The sequence below is a fragment of the Budorcas taxicolor genome, chromosome 15 (genome assembly GCF_023091745.1).
Source record: "Budorcas taxicolor isolate Tak-1 chromosome 15, Takin1.1, whole genome shotgun sequence".
In the NCBI taxonomy this organism is placed as follows: Eukaryota; Metazoa; Chordata; class Mammalia; order Artiodactyla; family Bovidae; genus Budorcas; species Budorcas taxicolor.
In genome coordinates, this window is record NC_068924.1 from 6345246 (window position 1) to 6365663 (window position 20418).

At 37.3% G+C, this 20418-nt stretch overlaps 1 protein-coding gene across 1 annotated transcript in view; it reads right to left on the reverse strand.

Annotated features, from left to right (window-relative positions):
- Positions 1-20418, reverse strand: part of CEP126 (centrosomal protein 126) — a 112355-nt gene that overhangs the window by 85677 nt on the left and 6260 nt on the right. Inside the window, exon 2 of the mRNA XM_052653297.1 lies at positions 19381-19500. Within this exon, the coding sequence (XP_052509257.1) occupies positions 19381-19500 (120 nt within the window). The remainder of the gene's footprint in view (positions 1-19380; positions 19501-20418) is intronic.

Genomic DNA, 20418 nt, shown 5'->3' on the forward strand with positions numbered 1-20418 from the left:
ATTCTGATTACAGAAATCAGAACAATGGTTGTTATAAGGGTAGAAATTAACAAGGGATTTGGAGGTATTAATACATGCAAGGGAATGATAATGATAGATCACTTTATTCAGTTTGAATAAAAGCAAGGCTATAAGGGATGGAATGAACAGGGGCTTCTCATGTGGCTCAGTGGTAAAGACACTGTCTGCTTCCCAGGTAGTGCTAGTGGTAAAGAACCCGCCTGCCAATTCAGGAAATATGAGAGACATGGTTCCATCCTTGGGTTGGGAAGATCCCCTAGAGGAGGGCAAGGCAACCCATTCCAGTATTCTTGCCTGGAGAATCCCATGGACACAAGAGCCTGGCGGGCTACAGTCCATGGGGTCACAGAGTTGTACATGGCTGAAGCAACACAAAGACGTGGGTTCGATCCCTGGGTGGGGAAGATCCCCTGGAGAAGAAACAGGAAACCCACTCCAGGTTTCTTGCCTGGGAAATTCCATGGACAGAGGAGCCTGTGGGTTATAGTCTATGGTGTCGCAAAGAGTCGGACATGACTGAGCACACAATGAACAGAAAAACGGTGCTAAGACAAGTGGACTGGGGTGGGGTCTTAAAATTGCTGAATCCAGAGTACTAGGAGGAAGATAGGAGGTATAGAGATTGAAATACTTGAAATTTAGGTTTAGGAGGTAGAGGAGCAATTGGTAACAGCTGAGGTCAATGACGGGGTGAAGTTCAAGAAAATAACAAGCCATCAGGTTGGATGGGTGGTTTAGGCAAATATTGAAATTACAAAGAACAATCACTAGAATAGTGGTAGGGAGACAAAAAGAGCCAGGTGTTAAAATTTTCAAGGGATGACATAGAGGATCTATAGATAACCATAATCAGAGTGGTGAGCAACATAGTTTGACTGGATATGCTTCAAAAGAGCTGGAGGATTTTAAAGAAGACAGGTTAGGAGTGATAATGAGGGGCAACAGTGACTTCTCGTACTCCATCCTTTGCTGTTGCTAAGTCACTTCAGTCGTGTTCGACTCTGTGTGACCCCACAGATGGCAGCCCACCAGGCTCCCCCATCCCTGGGATTCTCCAGGCAAGGACATTGGAGTGGGTTGCCAATTCCTTCTCCAATGCATGAGTGAAAAGTGAAAGTGAAGTCACTCAGTCGTGTCTGCTTTTTCGCGACCTCAAGGACTGCAGCCTACCAGGTTCCTCTGTCCATGGGATTTTCCAGGCAAGAGTACTGGAGTGGGGTGCCATGGCCTTCTCCAATCAAATATCTACTAGTTTCCTTTACTTTCTACAGTATCACCTTCTATTTTCCTCTCACATACTTTATCATTGAGGAAAACAGAAGCTGTTAAGCAGAGAACTTTTTACACACCCCAAAATTTACTTTTATCCATATTAATCTAAATTTGAGGTTCTAGGAACAGTTTCTAATACAATCACATCTTTACCTGTTTTAAGCCTTCATTTTGCTTTGGAGGGGATGAACATTTTCCACTTTTACTGTGTTCTTTGCAGTGTGAAAGGCACTCTGCACATGGGTAAGAGTTTATATAGCTGACCTTTGTATTCTGGATAGGGGATACAATCAGGATTCTAGGGACTGATTTAAAAAGGAAGTTTGGGTGAAGACTGCTGGGAAAGAAAAGTTCATTACTACACATAAGGCAACCTGCGAAAATGACATAATCATCATCATCATCATCATGTACTCCAGGTGCTACTACGGTCAGGCATTGTAGATGATAGTATTTTATGTGTATTATCTTGTTTATCTCACAACAGTTCTCTGAGTTAAGTATTTTATAGATGAAAAAACTCAGTCTTTGAAAGGTTAAGTACTTTTTTCTAAGGTCACATTAATCACTAAGTGGAAGAACTGGTAGTCTAAACTAGGCAGTCTGGTTTTGGCTGGTTTTTAATCATTATACGATATACTATGTAACAGCCTTTTTGGGGTAATTTTTCTCTCTTTTTCTAAAGCATTTCTGTCTCTGACATCACTTGTAACAAAACTGGCTTCCCAAAGAACACTAAGCTTGATTTTCTTATAGTATTTGTCCACTAACCTGTAATCATCTCTTCAGTTTTCTGTATTACTTGTTAGGCTCTCAGTATCTTAAGAAGGACAGTTGGGTCAGCACACAGCATCCTGCTTGGAATATTCATTGTTGAATCAAAGAATTAATCGCATAGGAACTCTCTCTCCCCCATCATATTCAGTTCTCTAAGTACAGGGACTGAAAACTTAATTTCTAGAATTCCTGGAGTTTTGGTATTTCTAGAATACCAAAGCCTTGCACTTGGTGGATGTTCAATAAATAATTGTTGAACAAATGTCTGACCACATGTTAACATCAATAGATCAGTGCACATTTAAAAGCAGTTATTTATTATTTTAACTTAATAATTTATCTGCTGGGGATAAGTAAAACAGATATGGTCTGTGTAGTTATTTATAATCTACTGAGGCAATCTACTCAAGTAAACAAAGAGTTCCTAATTGTCGTAGTGCTCTGAAGTAAACAAACTTTAGTCCACGATAGGGAACCAAGGAAACTCACTTTAAATAAACAGGGAACATTTCTCTGGAGACATGACATTTAAGCTACAATTTTCAGAATAAGGAGGCCAGTCATGAAAAGAATGAGGAGTAAGGATATGCTTTAGGCTGAAGAAATAGCATGCAAAGCTTCCAAGCTGAGAAAAAGAAAAAAATTAGCAGTTTTTCAGATTGAGAAAATAACACCAGTTCAACAATTTGGCAATGAGGAATGATGGATTTCCAAAGCTAAGAAGTGATTATTTTCCATGCTATAATCAGAAGTTCATTTTGATAGCAAACTACTATCACTATAATTTTATAATGTTCCACAGTGGCCCTGTTCTCTGGGATAAAATGCATAAAGATAGTAAAAAATAATTTCACACAGCACTTTTTTGTATCATAGGAAATATGGGCTGTGATAGACCGAATCAAATTAAACAAGGGATGGAATGTGATCAAAAAGCAGACGTTTCCACTCCCAAACTTAATAACAGGCTCAATAAAACAAAGTCTTACTAAAAAACTTTGCTTATTAAAAAAGTGATGATTAATGTAGTTCCTTCCTTATTCACTTAATGAGTAGTTACTAATTTTCTTTTATGTTAATATATGTCAGGCACTGTGGTAAGGACTGTGGGAATAAAAGGATCTGGGGATAAAAACGAGAGACAGCTTCTCTGCCATTGCAGAATTCAGCACTGGAAGGGTATGTTGCTGCCTCCCATTTACCATGGAATTACACTTTTTCACAGAAAAAAAATGGTCTTCTTTGGCAATGTAAAAATAAATTTTATGGATAAATAAAAATTGTATGTATTAAAGATTTACAAAATGATGTTTTGATATACATGTACACACTGAAATGAATACAACAATCAAACTAATTAACACACGCATCACCTCTGATTACTTTGTGTGATAACTTGGGCTCTATTCTCTTAGCAAATTTCTGGCATATAATACATTATTATTTTTTATAATACATTATTATTAATATTAACTATAGTCACCAGGCTGTACATTTGGTTTGCAAACTTATTCACCTTATACCTGAAAGTTTGTACTCTTTGATCAATCTCTCTCCTTTTATTCCCCCATCTTCTCCACCAGCCTCTGGAAACCATAATTCCACTTTGTTACCATGAGTTCAATTTTGTTTTTAGAGTCTACATATAAGTAAGTGAAAGATCATGCAATATTTGTCTTTCTGTGTCTAGCTTATTTCACTTAGTATAATGCCCTATAGTTTCATTCATGTTGTCAGAAATGATAGGATTTCCTTCTTTTTTTAAGGTTGAGTAGCATTCCATGGTGTTTATTTATTTACTTATTTTTTACTTTAAAATTTTTTATTTTGTATTTGAGTATAGCTGATTAACAGCATTGTGATATTTTCAAGTGGACAGCAATGTGATTCAGCCATACTTATAGGTGTATTCATTCTCCCTCAAATTCCCCTTCCATCCAGTCTGCCACATGACATTGAGCAGAGTTCTTTGTGCTATACAGTAGGACCTTGTCGGCTATCCATTTAAAATATAGTAGTGTGTACATGTCCCAAACTCCCTAACAATTCCTTCCTCCCATCCTTCCCCTTGGCAACCATAAGTTTATTCTCTAAGTCTATAAATATATACCATTTGAATGCAGAGTTCCAAAGAATAGCAAGGAGAGATAAGAAAACCTTCCTCAGTCATCATTACAAAGAAATAGAGGAAACAACAGAATGGGAAAGACTACAGAGATCTCTTCAAGAAAATCACAGACACCAAGGGAACATTTCATGCAAAGATGGGCACAATTAAGGACAGAACTGGTATGGACTAACAGAAGCAGAAGATATTAAGATGAGGTGGCAAGAATACACAGAGGAACTATACAGAAAAGATCTTCATGACCAAGATAATCACAATGGTGATTACTGCAGACATCCTGGAATGCAAAGTCAAGTGGGCCTTAGGAAGCATCACTATGAACAAAGTAAGTGGAGGTGATGGAATTCCAGTTGAGCGCTTTCAAATCCTGAAAGATGATGCTGTGAAAGTGCTGCACTCAACATGCTAGCAAATTTGGAAAACTCAGCAGTGGCCACAGGACTGGAAAAGGTCAGTTTTCATTCCCATCCCCAAAAAAGGCAATGCCAAAGAATGCTCAAATTACCGCACAAAGTAATGCTAGCATTACTCATCTCACACACTAGCAAAGTAATGCTCAAAATTCTCTAAGCCAGGCTTCAACAGTATGTGAACCATGAACTTCCAGATGTTCAAGTTGGATTTAGAAAAGGCAGAGGAACTAGAGATCAAATTGCCAACATTGCTCGATCATTGAAAAAGCAAGAGAGTTCCAGAAAAACATCTGCTTTATTGACTGTGCCAAAGCCTTTGACTGTGTGGATCACAACAAATTGTGGAAAATTCTGAAAGAGATGGGAATACCAGACCACTTGACCTGCCTCTTGATAAATCTGTATGCAGGTCAAGAAGCAACAGTTAGAATGGGACATGGAAGAACAGACTGGTTTCAAATTGGGAAAGTAGAACATCAAAGCTGTATATTGTCACCCTGCTTATTTAACTTTTATGCAGAGTACATCATGAGAAACGCTGGACTGGAAGAAGCACAAGCTGGAATCAAGATTGCCGGGAGAAATATCAATAACCTCAGATATGCAGATGACACCATGCTTATGGCAGAAAGTGAAGAAGAACTAAAGAGCCTCTTAATGAAAGTGAAAGAGTAGAGGAAAAAGTTGGCTTAAAACTCAACATTCAGAAAACTAAGATCATGGCATCTAGTCCCATTACTTCATGCCAAATAGATGGGGAAACAGTGGAAACAATGACAGGCTTTATTTTTTGGGGCTCCAAAATCACTGCAGATGGTAATGGCAGCCATGAATTAAAAGACGCTTGCTCCTTGGAAGAAAAGTTATGACCAACCTAGACATCATATTAAAAAACAGAGACATTACTTTGCCAACAAAGGTCCATCTAGTCAAAGCTATAGTTTTTTCCAGTAGTCATGTATGGATGTGAGAGTTGGACTATAAAGAAAGCTGAGTGTCGAAGGATTGATGCTTTTGAACTGTGGTATTGGAGAAGACCCTTGAGAGTCCCTTGAATTGCAAGGAGATCCAACCAGTCCATCCTAAGGAAATCAGTCCTGAATATTCATTGGTAGGACTGAAGCTGAAGCTTAAACTCCAATACTTTGGCCACCTGATATGAAGAACTGACTCATTGGAAAAGACCCTGATGCTGGGAAAGAGAGATTAGGAGAAAATATTTGCAAGTGATGTGACAGACAAGGGATTAGTCTCCAAAATCTGCAAATAGCTCATGAGGTTTAACATCATCAAAACAAACAACCCAATCAAAAAAATGGGCAGAAGACCTAAACAGACATTCCTCCAAAGAAGGGATGCTTTTGCTAAGTCACTTCAGTCGTGTTGTGCGACCCCATAGATGGCAGCCCACCAGGCTCCCCCATCCCTGGGATTCTCCAGGCAAGAACACTGGAGTGGGTTGCCATTCCTTCTCCAGTGCATGAAAGTGAAAGGTGAAAGTCAAGTCGCTCAGTCGTGTCCGACTCTTAGCGACCCCATGAACTGCAGCCTAGCAGGCTCCTCCGTCCATAGGATTTTCCAGGCAAGAGTACTGGAGTGGGGTGCCATTGCCTGCTCCCCAAAGAAGGCATACAGATGGCCAAAAGGCATGTGAAAAAATGCTCAACATTGCTAATGATCAGAGAAATACAAATCTATATTGCAATGAGATACCATCTTACACCAAGTCAGAATGACTATCATCACAAAAGAACCCCCTAAACCCAAAAACAATAAATGCTGGAGAGGATGTGGAGAGACAGGAACCTTTCCACACTGGGGGTGGGAACGTAAGTTGGTATAGTTACTATGGAGAACAAATTCCTTAAAAAAACTAAAAATAGAGCTAACACATGACCCTGCAAACCCATTCCTGGGCATATATACAGAAAAAAACATGGTCTGAAAGGATGCATGCACCCCAATATTCATTGCTGTTTACAATAGCCAAGACATGGATCCATGGTATTTATATTCCACTTTTTCTTTATTCATTCATCTGTTAATAGACTTTTAGATTGGGTACTATGAATAATGTGCCTTAGCAACTTTTGAAGAGTCTATTTAAAATGTACAATTCTGAAAGATGTAGACCACCTTGATGTAGACCATGAAAGATGCAGACCACCTTGGCTCAAAGCGATACACTTCAGAAAATGATAGCTATTTGCTAAACTGTTTGGTTTCCACAAACAAACAGCTTGGGAATCTACAATTAGGGATTATAATTTTTCTCTTTATATACTTCCTTAAGAAGTATATAAATAACCACCATGACAATTACTTTCTTTAACAGCAGAACCCAAACAATAGTGACTAAGAGTAACTTCGATCAGAACAACACAGGCAGAACTGGAGAGCTGGCCTTCTGTGATGCGTTTTTTTCTATTTGGAACCATAATTCAGATTTAGGTAGATATAACTTTCTAGAGATATGATCACATATTAGTTTAAAACTCAACTATATTTTGAGATAATTAAAGATATTTAAAAATAGAATAAAATATTATATTTTAAATTAATGCAATTAGAAAAATAGTTTTTAAGAATAAAGTATAACATTTTAAACAAACAATAATGCCAATATCCTATAAAACAGCTCAAGAATATATTGAATTTAGAAATAAAACAGCTCAAGAATATACTGTCAATTTTCACTGCATGGCAAAGAAACATATCTTGTACTTGAAAAGAGTGAAACTTATTTGGAATGCCCCAAATCTGTGTTGAATATCATATTTCCAACTTACTGTCTGTCATTTGACTGGAAAAGAAAACAATAAAAAATGAAAAATTACCCTTATTGGAGGGGAAAATACCCAAACAACAAAGATTCATATTCAGACTTAACAAATATAATTAGTAATGTACATACGACAAAGGGAAAATATAATAGCACCTCATTTCTCTAAAGGCTGAGGTATTGGCTAAAATAAACATATCAATATCAATTAAAGCACATAAATTTCAGTCATAAGAGTCTCAAGTCCTTATTCACATACATTCTTATTAGACTCAGTTCCGATAAAATCCTTTGTTTGCTTAGGTAATACTGCATTAGAAATGAAAGAAGAAAGGTGAACAAGCGTCTAGAGGGAGAAATGTGTGTGTGTATGTATGTGCTCAGTGTCTGACTCTTTTTGACCCCATGGATGTAGCCCGTCAGGATCCTCTGACCATAGGAGAATCATAGGATTCTCCAGGCAAGAATATTGGAGTGGGTTGCCATTGCCTCCTCCAGGGGATCTTCCCAACCCAGGGATTGAACCCACTTCTGTGGCTCCTCTATTAGCAGAGATATTCTTTACCACTGAGCCAACAGGGAAGTCCAGAAGAAGAAATACTAACATCAAAAAGAAATTTTGCTTCTGAGAAGAGGAGGTAAACAGACTTTCTGCTATGTCTTTCACTAAGTACAAATAAGAATCTTGGACATTACATTAAAAAAAAATTTTAGAAGAGTCTGAAAGATGGAGAAAAGGAGGCAAACTGGCTAGGCACCTCAGGATCCAAGGGAAAACATGGTCGTAAGCTCCTTGAGTTTTCTTTTGGCTTCATATATCCCATACCTGGAGTGGGAGAAATACGCAACATGGAAACATAAACAGGACAAAAAAGCACCACCTCTCACTTCACCACCACCACCACCAAAAAAAAAAGTCTGCTATCTCTAGCTCCACGAGGAGGAAAAGGCCAGTGTAGCAAGACAGAAAACTTTTTGACAATAATCTTACTACTTCATCTAAACATCACAGAAAAAAAGAACTGTGGTCCTTTTCCCATCTAAGCCAAGACAGTAGGGAGCCTAGATTTCATTTCCATCCTCACCAGAATGTAGCCAGAACACTGTTGAATGCTGTCAGAGAAGCTCAGTAGACTGCTAGGCTTTCATCCCCATCTAGTGGTAATGAGGTCCTCCCCAGTCCCAGTATTAGCAGTAATTAAGCGGAGAGTCTGCACTATCACCTGCCTTGCAATGATGAGCTATCCCCTGCTTCCCCTGGGTGGATTCTTTTCAGGAGGCCTGTGGAAAGACAAAACTTTTACCAACTTTCACTAACAGTAATGAGGCCACTCCCGATGTGGTGCCAATGGGGACCACGTGAGGAGCTGTAACTCCAACTGCCCAGAAGTGATAAGAAGTCTCTTTCCCAACCGTGCCAACAGAGGGGTAAACCTAGATTTCCACCTCCAACTGTCAGCAATGAAGCAGTGTCTCCCCCTCTTACTCCCTTCCTCTGCTGGCACAGTGCCAGAGAAAGCCACCTGAGGCTGAAGTAAGTTTCGGAGTCTCATAACAAGATATGAAAATGTCTGATTTCCAGTAGGAAAATCACTTGTCATTCTAAGAACCAGGAAGATCACAAACTAAATGAAAAAAGATAGTCCATAGGCCAACATCAAGTTGACAGGTTTGCAAATGAAAACACAAAGTTTCCAAAACTAAACAGAAGATATAAAGAAAAATCAAATGGAAAATTTAGAACTAAAAAATACTATTGAAAGAAAAATACTCAGTGGATTTATTAGGAGATTCAACATAGAAACATAGTATGTTCAACATAGTATGTCAATTCTTCCCACATCCTTTAGATATACAAGTATAAAGCAATTCCTATAAAAATTCTAGTGACATTTTTTTACAGATACAAAACGATTATTTTAATTTTATATGTAAAGGTAAAATAATTAGAATAAAAAAATTTTGAAAAAAAAAAAGGAGTAAAATGGAAGGAAGTGATTTGAGTACTTATAGCCACAGTAATCAAAACTGTGTAATAGCCTTGGTGGAGGGATGAAAGTGAAAGTGAAGTCGCTCAGTGTCCGATTCTTTGTGACCCCATGGACTGTAGCCTATCAGGCTCCTCCGTCCATGGGATTTTCCAGGCAAGAGTGTTGGAGTGGACTGCCATTTAGAGAACCAAGAAATAGACCCACACAAATGTGCATAAATGATTTCTGACAAGGGTGCAAAAAATTCATGGAGGAAAGATAGTTTTTGAACAAAGAATGCCGGACTAATTGGATATCCATAGGTTAAACAAAACAAAACCGAAAAACCATGACCTATGTCTCACACACTATAAAAAAATTAACTTAAAATAGATCACACACCTAGACTATAAAAATACAAACTTTTTACAGTTTGTAAGTCTATAAACTTTTAGGAGAAAATATTCAGGATCTAGAACCAAGCAAAGGCTTCTCCAAAAACACAGCCTATAAGAAGAAAAAGTGATAAAGTGGACTTCATAAAAATGAGAAACTTGCTCTAGGAAAGCCTCTATTATTAAAAAAGTGAAAATATAAACTCCAGTGCAGAATAAAATATTTGCAAACCACACATTTGACATAGGATTTGTACCTAGAATATATAAAGGGTTCTCAAAACTCGACAGTAAAAAAGCAAATAATCTAATTAGAAAATGGATGAAAAGTCAATCTAAGACAAAGGGAAAGACTCTGATGTTGGGAAAGATTGAAGGAAGGAGGAGAAGGGGACAACAGAGGATGAGATGGCTGGATGACATCACTGACTCAATGGACATGAGTTTGAGTAAACTCTGGGAGTTGGCGATGGACAGGGAGGCCTGGTGTACTGCAGTCCAAGGGGTTGCAAAGAGTTGGACACAACTGAGTGACTGAACTGAACTGAAGACAAAGGAGGCAAGGCTATACGTGGAGAAAACACAGTCTTTTCAAGAAGTGATTCTGGGAAAATTAGATGGCTACCTGTAAAACAATGAAATTATAATATTCTCTAACACCATGTAAAAATAATCTCAAAACAGATTAAATATCTAAATGTAGGGCTAGATACTGTAAAATTCCTAGAGGAAAATATAGGCAGAACACTCTGACACAAATCATAGCAATATTTTTGGAGCCATCTCTTGGACTAATGGAAATAAAAACAAAAATAAACAAATAGGACCTAATTAACCTTAAAAGCTTTTGCACATAAACAAAATGAAAAGACAATTTACAGTCTGGGATAAAATATTTGCAAATGATCCTACTGACAAGGAATTAGTTTCTAAAATATAAAAACAGCTCACACAGCTTCAATATCAGAAAAACAAACAACCCAATCAAAAAAATGGGCAGAAGACTTAAAGAGACATTCCTCCAAAGAAAACGTACAGATGGCCAATAGACACATGAAAAGATGACCAATATCACTAATTATTAGAAAATCACAACTACAGTTAGGTATCATCTCATACCAGTCAGAATGGCCATTATTAAAAAGCCTACAAATAATAAATGCTGGAGAGGGTCTGGAGAAAAAGGAACTCTTCTAAATTGTTGATGGAAATTTAAATTGGTGCACCCACTGTGGAGAATAGCATGGAGGTTCCTTAAAAAGCTAAAAATAGTAAACATATGATTCTGTAATCCCACTCCTGGGCATATATCTGGAGAAAACTCTGATTTGAAAAGATACATGCACCCCTATGTTCACAGCAGCACTATTTACAATAGTCAAGATATGGAACTGTTAGGTAGGAAGTTAGGCATGAGCCATAAGGGGTGGCTTAAGGGAAAGGGATGCAAGCTGATCTCTAAACCTCAGACACTCCCAGGAGAGCTCACAGATATGCTACAAAAATAGCCACAGAGACTTTTCCAATTCTTGCCCATGTGCCCTAGGCACACAGTGGATACAGACTCAGCACAGGGAGTCTCCAACTCTGGCACATTCTCTCTTGTACACAGCTGTGTCCTCAAGTATTCTTAGGCAGCCAGGAGCCCATTAAAGGTTCATAAATAATCTATACATACATATGATTATAACAGACTGAAATATGGGAAAGCAGGAGCAATAGAGCCTGTTATGTAACTTGCAACTATTAATTAAAGCTCCCAGCCCACCCCCACCTAGATGAATATGTAAAAATGCTACTTTTGCATGTGCCCAGACACGCGCCCTTTCCCTGACTGACCTTGAGCATACAGCCATTTGCATTCCCTTTCCTGATTGGTATTGGGTACACAGGGCAGAACCAAGAAGAGGAGATGGGAAGTATAAAAATGGAAACCAAGAGGAACGTTGCCACAGCTGCTCCCATGTCTCCAGAGTGTACTATCCACTCTCTGGTTTAATAAAAATTCTGTCTGCTTGAGCTGTGGTTGATCTGTAACTGTTGTCTGTAGTCTGTAGTCTGTTGTTTTGAATCCTTGTTATTATGAGACAACAGTCAAGATATCTTGCCTGCTTTAGCTGTAATTAGTCCATCATTCCAAATCTTTGTTATGGATGAGACAAAAACAGGGAGAGAAATAAACCAACCTGACAGAAGCAACCAAAATGTCCACTAACAGATGAATGGATAAATTAGTAGTATACATATACAAAGGAATATTACTTGCCCATAGAAAGAAATAAAACCACTTGCTTATGGACCTAGAGATTACCATATTAAGTGAAGTTAGAGAAAGACAAATATATGATACCACTTATATGTGGACTCTAAGAAATGATACAAATGAACATATTTACAAAACAGAAATAGAAAACAAATTTATGGTTACAAAAGGGGATAGTGGGAGGGGCAGGAAGATAAATTAGGGGTTTGGGATTAAAATATACTGATTACTATATATAGACTAGATAAAAAACAAACAACAAGGACCTACTGTATAGTACAGGGAACTGTACTCGATATCCTGTAATAACCTATAATGGAAAAGAATCTAAGAACGTGTATATACGTATAACTGAATCACTTGGCTGTGCACATGAAACTAACATAACATTGTAAATTAACTATACTTCAAAAAAATTGAAAATGGATAAAAGACATTATGAGAAATTTCATAGATAGGCAGATGGCAAATAAGCACATTAAAGATATTCTGCATCAATAGGCATTAAGAAAATATCAGTTAAAACCTCACCAAGATATTATTACACCTTTGTTGTTGTTGCTGTTTAGTTGCTAAGTTGTACCCAGTTCTTTGCAACCCAATGGAACTGTAGCCCACTAGGCTCCTTCTGTCCATGGGATTTCCCAGGAAAGAATACTGGAGTGGGTTGCCATTTCCTTCTCCACACTACACCTTTAAGAATGGCTAAAATACAAAATAGTTACAACATCAATGCTAATGAGGATGTGGAAAACCGGATCACTCTTACACTGCTGGTGGATAGTCACTCTGAAGACCAATTTAGTGGTTTTTTAAAAGGCTAAACCAAAATATGATCCAGCAATTGTACTCTTTCATTTATCCCAGAGAAATAAAGACGTTCAGTTCAGTTACTCAGTCGTGTCCAACTCTTTGCGACCCCATGGACCAAAGCACTCCAGGCCTCCCTGTCCATCACCAACTCCCAGAGTTTACTCAAACTCATGTCCATTGATTTGGTGATGCCATCCAACCATCTCATTCTCTGTCATTCCCTTCTCCTCCTGCCCTCAATGCTTACACAAAAACCTATACATGAATATTTATAGCAGCTTTATTCATAGTAACTCCAAACTGGGAACTACCCAAATATCCTTAATGGGTGAATGGTAATAATACAATATAATAATACTCAGTAACAAAAAGGAATAAGCTATTCATCCAGCAACCTGGATGAATCCCAGAGAAATGGGTTGAGTGAAAACAGGCAATCCTGAATCAAACATATATAATATATACACTATACATGATATGCAGATGACACCAGCCTTATGGCAGAAAGTGAAGAGGAGCTAAAAAGTCTCTTGATGAAAGTGAAAGAGGAGAGCAAAAAAGTTGGCTTAAAGCTCAATATTCAGAAAACAAAGATCATGGCATCCGGTCCCATCACTTCATAGGAAATAGAGGGGGAAACAGTGGAAACAGTGTCAGACTTTATTTTTTTTGTCTCCAAAATCACTGTGGATGGTGACTGCAGCCATGAAATTAAAACACACTTACTCCTTGGAAGAAAAGTTATGACCAACCTAGATAGCATATTCAAAAACAGAGACATTACTTTGCTGACTAAGGTCCATCTAGTCAAGGCTATCGTTTTTCCAGTAGTCATGTATGGATGTGACAGTTGGACTATGAAGAAGGCTGAACACCGAAGAATTGATGCTTTTGAACTGTGGTGTTGGAGAAGACTCTTGAGAGTCCCTTGGACTGCAAGGAGATCCAACCAGTCCATTCTGAAGGAGATCAGCCCTGGGATTTCTTTGGAAGGAATGATGCTAAAGCTGAAGCTCCAGTACTTTGGCCACCTCATGCAAAGAGTTGACTCATTGGAAAAGACTCTGATGCTGGGAGGGATTGGGGGCAGGAGGAGAAGGGGATGACAGAGGATGAGATGGCTGGATGGCATCACAGACTCGATGGACGTGTGTCTGAGTGAACTCCGGGAGATGGTGATGGACAGGGAGGCCTGGTGTGCTGCGATTCATGGGGTCGCAAAGAGTCAGACACGACTGAGCGACTGAACTGAACTGATACATATATATGATAGTATTTATATAATACTCTAGAAATGAAAAAATTATAGAAATGAGAACAGATTAGTGATTTCCAGGGAATGGGTGTGGGAGGGAAGTGGTGTGGATATAAAAGGGCAATGTGAAATAACAGAATTGTTCTGTGTCTTGACTATATATATGTCATTATCCTGGTTGTGAGGTTGCACTACAGTTTTTCTAGATGTTACCACTGGGGGAAACTGAATAGAGAGTATTATGTGATCTTGGGCTTCCCCAGTGGCTCACCGGTAAAGAATACACCTGCAAGGCAGGAGCTGCAGGAGACGCAGGTTAATCTCTGGGTTGGGAAGACCCCCTGGAGGAGGGTATGGCAACCCACTCCAGTATTCTTGCCTGGAGAATCCTATGGACAAGAAGAGCCTGGCAGGCGACAGTCCAAAGGGCTGCAAAGAGTCAGAAATGACTGAAGCAAGTCAGCATGCATGCATGGGATCTTTCTGTATTATTTTTTACAATTGCAAGAATCTACAATTACCTCAAAATGAAGGCTCAGTGGTAAGAATCTGCCTGACAATGCAGGAGACCTGGGCTTGATCCCTGGGTGCAGAAGATCCCCTGGAGAAGGGACTGGCAACCCACTCCAGTATTCTTGCCTGGGAAATCCCAAGCACAGGGGAGCCTGGTGGGCTATAGCCTATGGGGTCGCAGAGTCAGAAATGACTTAGCGACTAAACAGTAAAAACAACAAAGTTAAATTTAACTTTAAAAAAGAAATTACAGCTATGCAGTAAGGGAAAAAATCTTTAACAAAGAATTCACCAAGCTAACCTTAATAGCTAAACTTAATAGCTCAAGGGCAACACAATAACATAACAGAGTAGAATATTTGATGCCATAATAATGATTCTAAGGCATGAACAAAAGATCAAACACATTTATCATAATCTGTATAAAAGATGACAGAAATATGTATTGTAATTTAGATTTGCATTAAAAATGTCAAAATAAGGTTTGCATAATTGATGAGTATTCCACTTCTCACAATGCTCTTCATGCGCCACCCATAACTGACCCTTGACTCCAATTGACCCTACTACTCAATTCTGACTCTGCCTTCATAGGCCAGCTTCATACCTTCTCTTGCTTAGATCCCCATAACAGTTTTCTACCCCTCTTCTTTGCCTCCAGCCTACACTTTCAATTCATTCTCTACACTTTGTAATAATGAGATAAAATATGAACATGATCATCCATCTCTCTTTTACTCTTTCAACAGCATCTCAGGATAGGGTTTAATTTCTTTAGACTGGCACAAAAGTTATTTTAGTAATGTCTCCTGTCAGCTCTATAGCTTCCTTTCCTGATGCCCTTCCACATTTTCCAGTGCCTAAATCACATAAAACTTTTTTTTAATGTATTTTATTTCATAACATTTAAGTTTTGTCACATATTGTTCTCCTTTGCCACTCAAGTGAGCTAACTCCTGGTTATCTAATAAGAATTTACTCTTCCAGGAATTCTTTGTCATGTACTATGTGAGATGTACTTCCACAGCACCTTGTTGGTGACTCAATTATAGTATTTACTGTACAGCACTACCATCCTTTTTTTTTTTACTACTTCATTATTAGTAAATAGAGAGCAAGAATCATGCATTTTATTTTTTATCCTCTGGTATATGAAAGGTGGCTCAGACGGTAAAGACTCTGCCTTCACTGTGGGAGACCCATGTTTGATCTCTGGGTTGGGAAGATGCCCTGGAGAAGGAAATGGCAACCCACTCCAGTACTTTTGCCTGGAGAATTCCAGGCACTGAGGAGCCTGGTGGGCTATGGTCCATGGGGTTGCAAAGAGTAGGACATTATTCAGACTGAGAGACTAACACTTTCACTACACTTTCAAATGTTAGTTGAATGAATAAATGTTATCCTTTATAACATTTTCAGTAGCCGAAAATATCCTGAATTCATTTCTCCTAAATATATTATGAATATATTATGGATAATATGGGCTTCACTGGTGGCTTGGTGGTAAAGAACCCGCCTGCAATGCAGAAATGGGTCTGATCCCTGGGTTGGGAAGATCCCTTGGAGGAGGCCATGGCAGCCCTCTCCAGTACTCTTGCCTGGAGAATCCCATGGACAGAGGAGCCTGTGGGCTATAGTCCATAGGGTACCAAAGAGTCGGACACGACTGAAGCCACTGAGCACGCATGCATGAATAGTATATCCAGGGATATTTAAATCTACTGATAACTGAATTTGTTTGAATCTGTTTATATTTTTTAGCTTATTCCATACATCTATATATGTAGGTTTGATTAATATGACTTAAATTGCTTAAAGTATAAGTCCTTATTTATTCTAAGGTACAGTTTTCCTGCTTCATGGGGAACTCCATACTCCACCATTCTCACAAATAGATAATGCAGCTACCTCATACTTCATGTTCACCAAATAATTCATCCTGTGATTCTCTAGGTAATTTTTTTTCTGCCTATAGGATATTTAAGGAATCTTCTTTATTACAGGTTTTAAAGATTCTTCCAAAGTGCCTGACCCTCACCACTTGCTAGCGTTTCCTCTTTGCTTTATTTGGGCAGTTTTCCCCATTCAATCCTTTTCTTTCTTATTATGCCAGTTGGTTATATAGTTACATAGGAGTTTTGTCTGATCATCTGAACTTTTAAGCCTACATGCTTACGTTATATTGTTTTAAAACTATTTGAATGTTTCTTTTGAGTTTTTTACTTCTTAAAATTCATTTCTATTTAGTTTCCTCATGAAGCCACACTGGATCTGATTATTGACATTTCTAACTTATAATGATGAAACAGATTAACCAAAATTATTTTTTCTCCTAATATTTAATAATTGGTACTCAATTAGCTATGCTGTTGATGAATAAATGCCTCTTTACTAATTTATCAAAAGATAGTTCTAAGTTGAAAATTAAAAACAATGCAGGAAATAAGTTAATATTCTTTAAGTATGTGTATATATTACAATTACTTGGTCCACAAAGCAGCCTAACTAGAAAGTTATCTGTGGTTGTGTTCCCACAAACTAATATTATAAAACAAAACAAAAAATGGGATGCTATGGAAGACAAGCAACTGTGGCTGTAATTGCTAAGAGCAACTAAGGGAAGTCTCAGGATGCCTATTGTGATTAGGTCTATGGGTATATCTATTGCAGCAGTAACTACTGGTGGAGGAAGGTCTTGGAGAGAAACAAAAGGGACTTCACTGTACGAATACTGAGTGACAGAATGGAAAAATTAAGAATGCGATAAACACATACAAGAAAAACACTGGCAACAGAAATGCAAAAAATGGTAAAGAGAAAATAAAATGTGTGTGATTTTAGGCAATTAATATAAGTAAAAAAGAGCACTTGGTGCTATGAAGATCTTTTGAGTACTACTGGGGAAACAGTAATGACAACGTCAAAGTACAAATTTATCTCATTTTGTAGGAAAAAACCTAAGTGTTAGGAGACTATCTCTACCTGTAGGAAAAATAGTTTGTCTAAACTCTATGACCATAACATGAATAGACACCATAAACTCAGATGATGTAAAGCATAAATGGATAGATAATGGCAAGGCCAAAAAAGTCACAATGATAGATATATTCTGAAGTTCAGAAGTGTATTTAGAATTTCGTTCCCTTTATAAAAGGTGAATATAGAAATAACTAATTAGTGTTTAAAAGAAACACTATTATGTAGCTTTATATAAAAACAGGTTTTCTTTCGCCATCTGTAGGGCAACAGAAAAGGAAAACATAATGAAATTATATTGGAAAATGTACTGCCTCTTAGAATTTTAAACCCAAAATTTTCTTCTATATTTTCCACATCAGAATTCTTATGGTATTTGATGAGACAAGATAGGTTGGAATTTTATGAATCAAATTCCACATATAAAGCCTGCCATTTCATACAGCAAGACTATTAAAAAATGTACAATTGACAAATATTAATTTGTTAATCAATAAAATAAGCTTTAATGTTGAAGCACTACATGACAAATATTTTGTATATGTGTTCTCAACTATTTCTATTATTAAACTTTTTTTCTCTACATAACAGTTCCTTGAAACATACAGTATTAATTCCAACCATAAATGAGAAACTAAAGCTCAAAGAGCTTAAATAACTTGCTCTAACTGATGGACCTAGGATTTTAACCTAGATCTCTGACTCCAAAGCCAATGACCCTTTCAACATAAGATTATTCATCTTTAGTGAACACCTATCAGTGCCTTTTGTAAGCTTCAGGAGCTGAAAGGTAGGAGAAAAACAGAAATACACAAATAAAAAATGGAAACAAAATGAAGCTTCATTAAATATTATCAACTACACCAGGCGGTATAGAGCTAAAGAGAAATACAGTGCCAGAAAAAAAATTACAGGTAAACAATTTTGTATTCCCCAAATGGGATTTGCAACATATGCCCAATGATGTAGTTAATAAACTCTAGGGATTTTCTGCTATTCAGCTAATGTAGAAATATAAACAAAGTAGAAAGAAACAACAATAAAAATGGCATAACCATTCTGCATTAAAAAAAAACCCCAGTAATTCAAATGAATTTTGAGAAATGTCAAGCAGAGATAGGATCGTTTGCATTTGTGTTTTTACTTCATTTAGTTTCCAGTTTATACTAGAAAGCTCTTTTTTTAAAGTGGCAATCATTTATAAAATTCTTTTTATAATATTTCCACCATTATTCATATTTCCCCTATTTTTCTGACTGGATGAATGAGGGAAGTACATACATAAAAATTATATATAAGTGAATAATAATTAAAATAAAATATATTCTATTAGAGAGTAAATGCTAATTGGTCACTTTTTATCATGCTGCTGCTGCTGCTAAGTCACTTCAGTTGTGTCCAACTCTGTGTGACCCCATAGATGGCAGCCCACCAGGCTCCCCCATCCCTGGGATTCTCCAGGCAAGAGCACTGGAGTAGGGTGCCATTTCCTTCTCCACACTTTTTATCATAAAATGACACAAAAAATGAAGAATATATTTTATAGTCATTTTAAGAAGTAGATATGACACTAATAAATTCTATGACAAGAAAAGACTGCCTCAGTTACATTTACTCAACTAGATGATACATCATTCTGTGCAATGGCAGAAAAACAATAAAATTAAAAAGTCACAAACATTTTGATCAATTTTATACAGAAATCACTGTCATGACAGGTTCATAAAATGCTACAAAGTAGAGAAATTATTAATTTATAAAGACTGAGTTTCTATGCTTTTGAATAAAATACAATTACTTACTTTTTTCTCCGGTTTGACTCCACAAAATATTTACGTGCTCGATTTCGACATATTTTTTGTTGCTGCAGTAATATTTGGCGCTCTTCCTCTAAATTTTTCTCAAAATGAATTTTCATATCTCTAATGACAGCATAAAGTTAAGGACAGTGGTTTACGTCTTTAGTGGATGAATGTCAGTGCTATCTGATAAATATAATTACAGCCTCATACTAACGATGTAATGATTTTTTGTAGAATAATCAGTATGTGTACACATTAGTGTCAGTGGCAGATGTTTTATTTTTTCTTGACTTGATAATAGAACTGAAGATACGTCTCATTTTCTTTGAGGAAAAATTAATTACTTTTATACATCATGAGCCCAGATAAGGAGAATGTCTGTTTTTTCTTTTATTATACAGATATTTGGGTACTTATTAACAAGTTGCTATCTTAGGAATGTTGGGCTTCCCATGTGTGGTGCTGATGGTAAAGAATCTGCCTGCTAATACAGGTAGATATTAAGAGACCTGGGTTTGATCCCTGGGTCAGGAAGATCCCCTGGAGAAGGAAATGGCAATCCACTTCCAACATTCTTGCCTGGAGAATCCCACGGACAGAGTCTGGCAGGTTGCAGTCCATAGGGTTGCACAGAGTCAGACGCAACTGAAGTGGCTAAACACACACACACATCTTAGGAATGTATGTAGAAAAATGAAAGGAGGTTATATTTCACTAATATAAAGCAGATGAGTTAAATGTTTCGGTTGATATTTTAATTCACATTATGAAAGTCATACCAAAATATTAAAAATCAGCTAGCAATATAACTGGGAAAATTTGCTAATTTACTCATAGGTTATAAAAAAAACCATCAGGAAAACCATACATAGCAGTGTTTACAAGAAGTTTGCCAGATAAAGAGTATTTTAGTTATCTAAATCATCCATTCATTTGAAATTTATTTCTTTAAATAAGTTGAATTACTGTGGTTAACTGATGTCTGCATTTACTCAGCTACATTTCAACTGGCATTACTGAATGCCTTTATCAAGTTTA